Genomic DNA, 10386 nt, shown 5'->3' with positions numbered 1-10386 from the left:
TACACATAGAAATCCTTGATGAGCGTTAATAATAATAATAATAAATTATTAAATATAAAAATATATTACTGGCAAGCGATTGTTCAGGCACTACAGTTTCAGGACAACTGTCACAAAAAGTGCAATTCAAATCAAGATCACCTTTCAATTTTGCAAAGTAATGTTTCACTGTGTGGCATTACCAAGTGGAGGGAAACGTTTATCCAAATTTAGTAAATCCAACTATGCCACCCTGGGGGAGAACCAGGGAAATATTCCCAAATAAAGGCACACATAAGTTTTACCTATCGGGGCAAAGAACATGAGAGTGAGACATGAGTACGAATATAAAAATGACATTTTATTATGACACTTAAGCATCATTAAAACTTAACATACAAATATAAAATCGCTCTCCCATGAAGCACGATAAGGCTTTTAAAACTAAGCACTTCTCCAGGCCCAGGCTTGGCAGGAACAAGACAGGCCAGCTACAGCTCGGGAGGTCATCCAAACCCACCTCAAGTCACAGCAAAATCATCAAACACTACCTACACCATAAGGAAGTTATTGTGCTGGCACACTGAGGATGCTGGGAAGCACACACCACTGAATAAATGCAGCTAGCCTCCCCTGTCCCACACCAAGACTCACTGGCTCCTGGAGAGAAAGAAAACACCCGTTAAGCCAAAATTACACAAACACTAAACCATAAAAAGAAAAACATATTACAGACACAGGTGTGGTGGCTAGAACACCCAGGCCCACTGACACCACCACATAAAATAGAGGCAGTTAACAGCACCTACGCAGAACCAGAATTATAGTAAACAGTAAATAAAATGAAAAGTATAGCACTATAGACAAGAAGGCTTAGCATACACCCCATCAATAGTAAGGTGGTTATGTGGAGAAACAAACCTGAAAGAACAGGTGTGAGGCTGGAAAACACTCATTTACCTCTTACACTACATGTGGTTGCAAAACAAACCAAAAATACATCCAAAACTAAAGTCAACAAAACAGACACTAGCACAACGAAAAATTTTAGGAAAAGACAACACAAATAGAGAAAAACTAAATAAAAAATTACACCAGCAATAAAATAAAGCTGATATGCAACACAGCGGAGGCAAGGCACGTAAACAGACAGCCGAAGCGTGCTGCTAAGCAAGACAGCAAAAGCAAAGCCCGGAACCGAACCAGCCCATAAACAAAACAATAAATAAAACAATAAAGAGAACAAGAAAGAATAACGATAGAGCAGTGAAGTAAAACAAAACAGCAGCAGCGTCACATGTAGCGTCTTGGGATAGGAGTTTGACTTAGAGAAGATTAAATGCTCAACTCTCCACTCTCACCTTAATACAAACTAAATCTACCAAGTCCCAATGTGAAAAAAGAGAGGTGTATTTAAAATTTGGTTGAATAAACACCAGACGCGAAGTTATATGATTACTCACAGATACCGCGGCTCAACATACATATACATCATATACATATCCATATCATTCAGCCACCAGCTAATGTTGATCACTGAACGCGATCTCCACCGCCGACTCGCCTCTATAAACTATAAATAAACAAATTAGCCTTGGGATGTTCACTTGACTACACCGTGAGCAAAGCCTCAACGTACCTGAACGGAAATGGGAACCGGAAATGCCAGGGAACAAGGAACTCTGAATCACCAAGATATGTTGTCATGCCAACAGAACGCTAATCAATAACAGAGAGCGAGAGGATTGTGGGTTTATATTGCACATCATGTTTTTTTTCTTACGTATTCCACTGGAATAAAGTTGACTTTACGTTGGACGCTCGATATTCGCGGATATGAGGAAATTAAGGGACCGTCTCTAAAGTTACATACGACATTGTTAAACACGTTTCTAACTTCAATAGCATTTGAAGGGAATGACTTACAGTCATATAACCAACTGTAAAGTGTTCGTGTAGGTGTCAGCAATGATGCACACCTTTTAGATTTTTGATATTTAATGAAATAAACTATTAAATCATATATAAAAATTGCCATGCATTTTATTACTGCATGGGCTCATACACAAAATATACTATAATTTAAAGCTCAATAGCATTTGAAGGGAATGGTGTACACTCACAAAACCAGCTGTAAAGTGTTTGACTAGATGTCAGGTATGACGCACACCTTTGAGATTTTTGATATTTAACCCTACAATGCATGAACCAAAAAACCCTTCACGAATGCATTCTTCAAAAAATTGATTTCGTATTAATGAAATAATTTATATATATATATATATATATATATATATATATATATATATATATATATATATATATATATAATGTATGTAAATGTATGTAAAGTATAAAAAATATGTAAAGTAGTGAGTGTGCAGCTTGTGTAACAGTGTAAACTTGCTGTCCCCTCAAAATATCTCAACACACAGCCATTAATGTCTAAACCGGTGGCAACAAAAGTGAATACACCCCTAAGTAAAAATGACAGCTGGTAAGTCATTCCCTTCAAATGTTATTGAAGTTAGAAACGTGTTTAACAATGTCGTATGTAACTTTAGAGACGGTCCCTTAATTTCCGCATTTCTGTGAATATCGAACGTCCAACGTCACGCCAAATTTATTCCAGTACTTATTTCAGAGACTCACTCTGGACTGATTTTTCGTTGTGGGATTGAAACTATGAGTCAGCGACACGTTTTCCAGGGTGAGAAAGTATTTTCGAGCTGTACATTTAAACACTCTTTGCATTGGGGTTATTTAGCTTTTATAATTCTCAGGTATTTTATCGTTAATTCAGTAATAATTGTAGATTACTGTTGTGCTTTGTTATACGTTGAACTTTGAAACTTTTATTTGAAGTATATATGGATGTAGTAAAACTGAGAAGTGCTTCATTCACACATAAACAAATAAATAATAATTATAATTATTATTATTATTATTACTACTACTACTACTACTACTACTACTACTACAAATGTAGCCTGTCTTTAACAAAACATCCAAACAGATTTAATCTCTATAGCCCCAAATATAGTACCCTACACTCTCAAAAATGAAGGTATGAAACTAGGAAAGTGCATCTGGTGTACCATTAGTTAGTAGTGGTCAGTGCTTAAGGTCCCATTATGTACCATAAAGTCTATTCTAAAATTCTAACATTTGAAATGTTTTAGTTTTTGAGCAGTACCAGAAAGAAAGGATGAAGTTCGTGCAAACAGTTGCAGAGCTTTCAGTAAGACCTCAGAATATCGAAACACTTCAAAATGCAGGTAAGTGATCTTGTTGATCTATTCCATGTTGTGGGGAATTGAATGTGAATAATCATCATCATCATCATCATTTTTATTTATATACTGTAGCACCTTTCATACAAATCACAGTTCAAAGTGCTTTACAAAATGACAATTCTATAAAACAGTACAAAAATAGATGTAAAGGAAGAGTTTGATTAAAACATTAGAAAGTTAAAAGATCAATCTTAATAGTTAAAAAGTAAGTGAAACTACATGAAATATGAAAATAGAGAAGTGGAGAGGAAGGGAGTGGTAACACCTTACAGGCTGGAATTTAAAACAAGATAATGGCCAGACTGGATCGAGCTGACGGCTATGGGAACCACTCTTTACAACCATGGTGACCAGAAAAGCATCTCAGAACATACAACGTGTTGAATCTTGAGGCCGATGGGTTCCAACAGCAGAAGACCACATCACCTTCCACTCCTGTCAGGCGTCTGAGGCTACAGTGGGCACAGACTCAGCGAAACAATAGTTAAAGTGCAATAGTATATAGTATATAGTCTCTATTTTTGTTTAAAGCAAACATGTGTTATATTACCATTGTGGGTTATGTGTTCGTCTGTGTTATCTTATTATATTATTGTAAAAATACAGTATATAATATCTTATTATTTTGTGTAATACAGTATGTAATGTCTATTAACAAAATGAGAGCTCAACATTTGAGTCAAATTCCTTGTATACTCTAGTTTACATGGCCAATGAAGCCTGATTCTGGTTCTGATTCTGATGTGGCACATTTACAAATTTTCCATTTGAAAAAATAATTATTTATTCATTAGAACAGATGTCTTGTGAAAACATTGCTGACTGGACAGTTTCCCTTTCTTACATCCAGTATTCTCTCTCTCTGTGTATGTCTCTCTCTCTCTTTCTCTTGCTTCAGGTGTGATGTCCCTCCTGAAGCCTCTTCTCCTGGATGCGGTCCCAACTATCCAGCAGTCAGCAGCTCTGGCTCTTGGAAGACTCGCCAGCTACAGTGATGACCTGGCCGAGGCTGTGGTGAAGGGAGGCATTCTGCCTCATCTCGTCTACTCGCTGTTTAAGCAGAACGTAAGACTTCAACCCAGCGTTATAGCTCTTATTTTAAAACAATGGATTAACTGGTGCGGAGTTGGGAATATACCTGCTAATGCAGTAGACCTCAAAGTTGTCTTGGTACGGTTGTCCTGATCATTATACTACAGGCATGGAGAAATAATCCAGTAGACAGAGTTCTATAAAACATCCTCAGTCCACTTGGCAGAAAAAAATGGCTGTGATATAAAATACAAACTGTTATTCATGCCTTTATGGTAGAGGTCCATGGGTCAAGAGGGTTCGGTTTTGTTCTCCTCCTCTGGGCAAGATACTAAAATATTGGTGATGCAATTTTTATTTCTTCATATGGATTCTTTTAGCAAATCCAGATTTGTGAATATATGCTAATTTTTACTGCTACTCTCAGCACAAGGGTTTCTGACTTTGTCCCTTTGAAGGACTCTTTAAAGGTTTTATGTAGGACCCTTCATTCCTATAACCTTTAGAAAGCTAGAACTGTTACGCATGTATAATATATTACCAAAAAAATCTATTTTTTTAATCGAATGAAAATTGAACAAAGAAAAAAAAATGTATACAATTTTCAGGTCACCTTTAAAGTTGCAGTTTGTAATATATAACTGATTCTGGGCTGGTCTTCAGAGAAAAAAACAAACAAACAAACAAACAAAACAGTTCCTTAAGGTTTCTTTGGGTGGGTAAGGGTTCTAGCTTTCTAAAATGTCCTACCTTGAATCCCCTTTGTTAACAGTTTCCCCAGAGAGACAAACTAAAGGACCTATTGCTGGTGCTAGATTCAACATTGATACATACATAATGAACATATAACTAGATCCAACTACTGTTTAAGTTTTTTCTGGTCCAGAAATTAGCCCCGCACATGGCTGGAACTATAACTATCTTTTTTTTTTCCCTTAAAAGGGGACTCAATATTCATTGGTCATATGTTTAAAGGGCAGGGGAAGGCTTGTCAGCTTAAATTTACCTTATGGACAGCAGAGATCACTGAAATTACAAACTGATCCTTTAATTTTACTGACATCATATCAGAGCAACCACACTGTGTTATTATACAAGGGTTTTAAGCAAATGATGTTTTGCTTGAATTTTTACACAATTAATACTTAATATTTAATATCTGCATGTGTGCTCTCATGTTGCACTGTAAATGTGAATGTATTCCACAGCGCTTCTATAAGAAGGCAGCAGCGTCTGTTCTCAGTGCCGTGGCGAAGCACTCACCCGAGCTGGCACAAGCAGTGGTAGACTACGGTGCCCTCGATGCTCTCGTCATCTCCCTGGCGGAGTTTGATCCTGTAGTGAAAGAAGCTGCTGCATGGACACTAGGCTACATCGCTCGCCACAACAGCTGTAAGTCTGAAGATTTCAAAGCAACATCTCCTACCTCATGTTATAACTAGCTCTGAGGACATCAAGGTCTGGACTTCGGTAGTTTCAGAAGGTTTTGAAGTGGGTTTTTTTTTGCATGTATATGTGGGGTTTTATGGCAATCAGCAAATCCTTGGGGGAAAAGCTGCTGCTCATCTGTTTTAGTTAAGATCTAGACACTCGGAAAGTTTACATGCACACTTTATTATTTATTACTGTACGTTAGATGTTTTTCCTAGAATATAATATTCATTTTGCATAAGTTTGTTCAACTAAAACAGTTCATTTCTACATAATATACAAAATAACGAACATCTCAATTCTGTGATTCAGAATAAATAGATAAAATAGACGATTTATTCAGAGTAAGATCTCTACTATGTTGTTGTTGAATATGAAGTCAGTTGACAATTTTGGGACTGTAAAATATGCAAGGAAAAATAACAAAAATGCTTCATAAGATTTTAAGGCTGATAAAAAAAAGCATAATAAGTAAATGTACTGTATATTCTTACAAAGGATGTCATATTGTGTGATCCTTTAATATGAAGTTAATTCACAGTGTCATTTTTCAAAAATGTTTAGAAAAAAGGCTAAGATGTGAAATTTCCTATTTTTGGAGACTTGCCAATTGGGTGGTCTTCTTTTTTTCCAAGATGGAACTGTTACTTCTGTAAAAAATAAAAATAAAAAAGCCCTTTATCCATTTTTATCAATAGCAGTGTGTCACACTGTGTCAGAAACCAGTTTGCGTAAGGATAAAACTGGTAGCCTTAATTTTCCATTACTTATTAACTACTTTAGCCTTTAGTGCAAAACTTTAGAAGCAAACTTCAGACATCAAACATGTTTTGGCTCATTGACAAGAGGGAATTTGAGTAAAAGTCATTCTTGCTCAATGTATTCCTTTGATTTAATGAAGGTCTTCCTTAAAATCTGTAATGAAAGTTGCATTAATCTTGAATCAGAAACGAAATAGCAATGTCCTTTTTTCCCTGTTTTCTTTCACGCAGCATTGGCTCAGGCAGTGGTGGATGCAGGTGCTGTTCCTCTTCTCGTTCTCTGCATCCAGGAGCCTGGAACTGCCCTGAAGAGGATTTCCGCTTCAACGCTGAGTGACATCTCCAAACACTCGCCAGAGCTTGCACAAACTGTAGTGGACGCCGGAGCCATTGCACACCTCGCCCAAATGACCCTGAACCCAGACACCAACCTGAAGGTCAGAGTAACAGCGTAATCTGTAATGCTTTGACGAGATTTTCCAACCTGGCACAATTTGACTAATTAACATCTTTAAAATGATATTTATATTAGAGGGACTGTTTATTTTGATGTCCACCTGTGCACACACATACTACCTAGACTTATATATAGCTAATAGCCTTAGTATAAGATATATTGTGTATCGTAAATTATACCACAGCTCTGTTGAATGCTCGATTCTGATTGGTCCGAAAGTGTTGCTCATTCTTCTATAACAGCAGCGCTGTCAAGAGTGCCGATGTGTTTCAAATTTTAGAGGTTTATCACAATGTGCTTGTTTTGATGTGTTATTGTTTCTGATGTTTCTATCATGGAGACCTTTATTTAACAATTATGGAAGGAGTCTCTAGTGTCAGTGATTTGTAATGGTCAGTAAGTTTTACTACTTCTATGTAGAGGCACGTGTTCTCGGCTCTAGGCCAAATCTCCAAGCACTCTGTGGATCTGGCAGAGATTGTGGTGGAGGCTGAGATCTTCCCTGCTGTACTGGCCTGCCTTAAAGACCCAGATGAAAATGTGAGGAAGAACATCAGCACGCTGATGCGAGAGATCACAAAACACACCCCTGAGGTACCTAATATGGCCACTAAAGCATTTTCAAGCGCAAAAAACATGGAGAGTGAACAACTGGAGACCACATGTGCATTAATATACACATTGAATTATTCAGTTTTTTTCAATGGCATTCCTACATTTGTCTTCATGAGATGTTTCTTAGCTCAATGGTGTGTGTGTGTGTGTGTGTGTGTGTGTTTCCCTCAAGTTATCCCAGATGATCGTGAATGCCGGCGGTGTAGCAGCTGTGATAAATTATCTAGGGGACTCCAGAGGGAGCGTGCGATTGCCTGGTATCATGATGCTCGGCTATGTGGCTGCACACTCTGAGAACCTCGCCATGGCTGTCATTGTATCTAAGGTCTGTTACTATAAGCTCTATTTTATATTTCAGATTCTTACACTGGCACATGAGTAGATACAGGGCAGTTTGCTCCATTTGGTATGGAGAAATGCGTATGTGCAGGAGTTGGAGCAACCGGATAAAGTATGGGTTGCTTTTAAAGGTTATTTGAATTACATACCTCTCATTATTGCTGGTATATGGGTCTATCCCTATTCATGGAGATAAGAGCCTGATCTTGTATGACTCAAAATGACTGTTGCCAAGGTGGTCGCTGATTATACTTTAATAGAAGTACTTTACCTTTCTGCCCCACTGGTAGATGGTAGTTCCACACTAAATTATTCCATTTATTCATTTGACAGTTGCATTTACAAGTAGGTCAGCATCCAATCCAGTCGCAGACCCAACCAGTTGAAGTTTAAAGGTCTTGCTTAAATGCCATCAGTATCTCTTTGCCAGCAGCGGGATGCAGAATCTTAACCAATGAGTCACTAATTCCAAACTTTTTACTTAATCAGTATTTATATCACTCATATTAATTTTGTGATTATAATTTGTGGTAATGTATCAGCACTGACGTTTCTCCTCTCTGCTCTTTCCACTGCTCACCTGAACTCTCCCCTAGGGCGTACCACAGCTGGCTATCTGTCTGGCCGAGGAGACAGAGGATCACATGAAGGCTGCAGCAGCCTGGGCATTGGGGCAGATTGGCCAACACACACCTGAGCATGCAAGAGCTGTGGCCATGTCTAACGTGCTCCCCAAACTGCTGAGTCTCTACCTGGACACACAGAGCTCTGAGGATCTGCAAGTCAAGGTGCAAAGACTCACCAAAAAAATGGCAAAATAGCTAAATTCTTCAAAGAATGGACTGTGATCTGATACTGATTTTAACACACTCTTGTAGACTTGGGTCCTACGGAAACATAGGGCCCTGGGTAGACATAGCTACATATAGCAACTTAGGGTCCTATGAATTTAGTACATAGGGTCTTTGAATGTAGACACATATGGCTGTGGGGTTCTGGTAACCTGTAAATGTAGAGCCCTTGAAATATAGGCCCTGAGAATAATAGGAGCCCGGAACATAGGTATGTAGTCCGGAGGAATATAGGGCCCTGGGTATATAGTCCCTAGAAATATTGGGCTCTGGGTATATAGTCCCTAGGAATATCGGGCTCTGGGTATATAGTCTCTAGGAATATAGGGCCCTGGGTATATAATCCCTAGAAATATAGGGCCCTGGGTACATAGACCCTAGAAATATGGGGCTCCGGGTATATAGTCCCTAGACATATAGGCCCTGGGTATTTAGTCTCTAGGAATATAGGGCCCTGGGTATATAGTCCCTAGAAATACTGGGCTCCGGGTATATAGTCCCTAGAAATATAGGGCTCTGGGTATACAGTCCCCAAACCTAAGACAGCCAAAGATACATTAGAATGTATAGTTTTTGTTTGTAATACCACAAACATAATCTCTCTCGATGCAGGCAAAGAAGGCTTTAAAGAGCATCCTTCAGAAGTGCACTTACCTTCCAGCATTGGAGCCACTTCTCTACGAAGCTCCCAGCAATGTTCTCAAACACGTTATCTGCCAGTTCAGCAAGGTCCACTGCACGTTTTCCACTAAACACATAACGTTTCTTATTGAAGGGTGGCTGTGTGAGGGAATCATTGGTGCTGTTGGTTTCGTGTCCTGCAGGTTCTTCCACATGATAGTAAAACACGGAGGTTGTTTGTAACTACTGGAGGACTGAAGAAGGTGCAGGAAATTAAAGCTGAACCTGGGTCCGATCTGCAGGAGTACATCAACGCCATTAACAAATCCTACCCCGAGGAGATAGTCAGGTTTATAACTGTTCTTAATGAACATTTATTCATGGCAAAATGGAAAAAGTGCCTTCTACTTATGTGTATTATGATGCTTTTTTTTCACTAGTTAATCTTTCTTTAACAGGTACTTCTCACCTGGATATTCAGAAGCACTACTGGAAAGGATCGAGAAGTATCAGCCTGTTTAGTACAGGAAGTTCATCTCCATGATTAGCACTTTTTACTGCTTTATGAAATAATCTTATTAAATTCAGGGCACTGTGATATTTGGCATTTGCATTTGATTATTGACCCTTTGTTGCAGCACTGTATGTAGTATACTGTCAAATGTGATTTGAATTTATTTTCATGTTTTGTTAAAAGCAACAATGCGATGTTTGCCATTTAACCCTTGCATTATGCTTTTATCTAGCATTTCTGCTGTAGACTACTAACTACACACATCACAGTTATTTTGTTGCTTGCTAAAATTTCACATTTTTATTGATAATCATCAATAAGGAATCCCTTAAAATTGAGAAGTAGATGAATAGTTGAGTAAATTCTAAAGCATTAATAAAATTTAAAAAATTAATATGAGCAGCGTGTGTGACGAATCTACGGATACTGATCCAAAAACAAAATAAACGTTTTCAAAATGGCGAAAGTGTTACAGTGAAAGCTGACGATA

At 38.1% G+C, this 10386-nt stretch overlaps 1 protein-coding gene and 1 long non-coding RNA gene across 2 annotated transcripts; one reads left to right on the top strand and one right to left on the bottom strand.

The window, feature by feature from the left end:
• Window positions 1-319: 319 nt before the first annotated feature.
• Window positions 320-1915, bottom strand: LOC128623413 (uncharacterized). Its single transcript, XR_008388577.1, has 2 exons — window positions 1619-1915; window positions 320-1552 (listed from the first exon to the last, which is right to left on the bottom strand). It is a non-coding gene; the product is annotated as an uncharacterized LOC128623413 (long non-coding RNA).
• Window positions 1916-2533: 618 nt separating this feature from the next.
• Window positions 2534-9987, top strand: LOC128623704 (sperm-associated antigen 6-like). Its single transcript, XM_053650857.1, has 11 exons — window positions 2534-2689; window positions 3162-3257; window positions 4174-4340; window positions 5516-5699; window positions 6731-6936; window positions 7377-7550; window positions 7744-7896; window positions 8507-8698; window positions 9374-9490; window positions 9586-9731; window positions 9841-9987. Exons 1-11 carry the CDS (start codon window positions 2665-2667, stop codon window positions 9902-9904), a joined length of 1524 nt encoding a protein of 507 aa, XP_053506832.1. The 5' UTR covers window positions 2534-2664; the 3' UTR covers window positions 9905-9987.
• The last annotated feature ends 399 nt before the right edge of the window (window positions 9988-10386 follow it).

This window comes from Ictalurus furcatus, chromosome 19 (assembly GCF_023375685.1).
Source record: "Ictalurus furcatus strain D&B chromosome 19, Billie_1.0, whole genome shotgun sequence".
In the NCBI taxonomy this organism is placed as follows: domain Eukaryota; kingdom Metazoa; phylum Chordata; class Actinopteri; order Siluriformes; family Ictaluridae; genus Ictalurus; species Ictalurus furcatus.
This window is presented reverse-complemented; position numbering and strand designations above follow the sequence as displayed.

Bases quoted from the DNA above. Each gene is read 5' to 3' on its own strand.
- LOC128623704 (XM_053650857.1), top strand. From the start codon at position 2,665: ATGAGTCAGCGACACGTTTTCCAGG. The intron at 7,551-7,743 runs GTACCTAATATG...GTTTCCCTCAAG, and splicing joins TCACAAAACACACCCCTGAG to TTATCCCAGATGATCGTGAA. The intron at 9,491-9,585 runs GTCCACTGCACG...CGTGTCCTGCAG, and splicing joins TTATCTGCCAGTTCAGCAAG to GTTCTTCCACATGATAGTAA.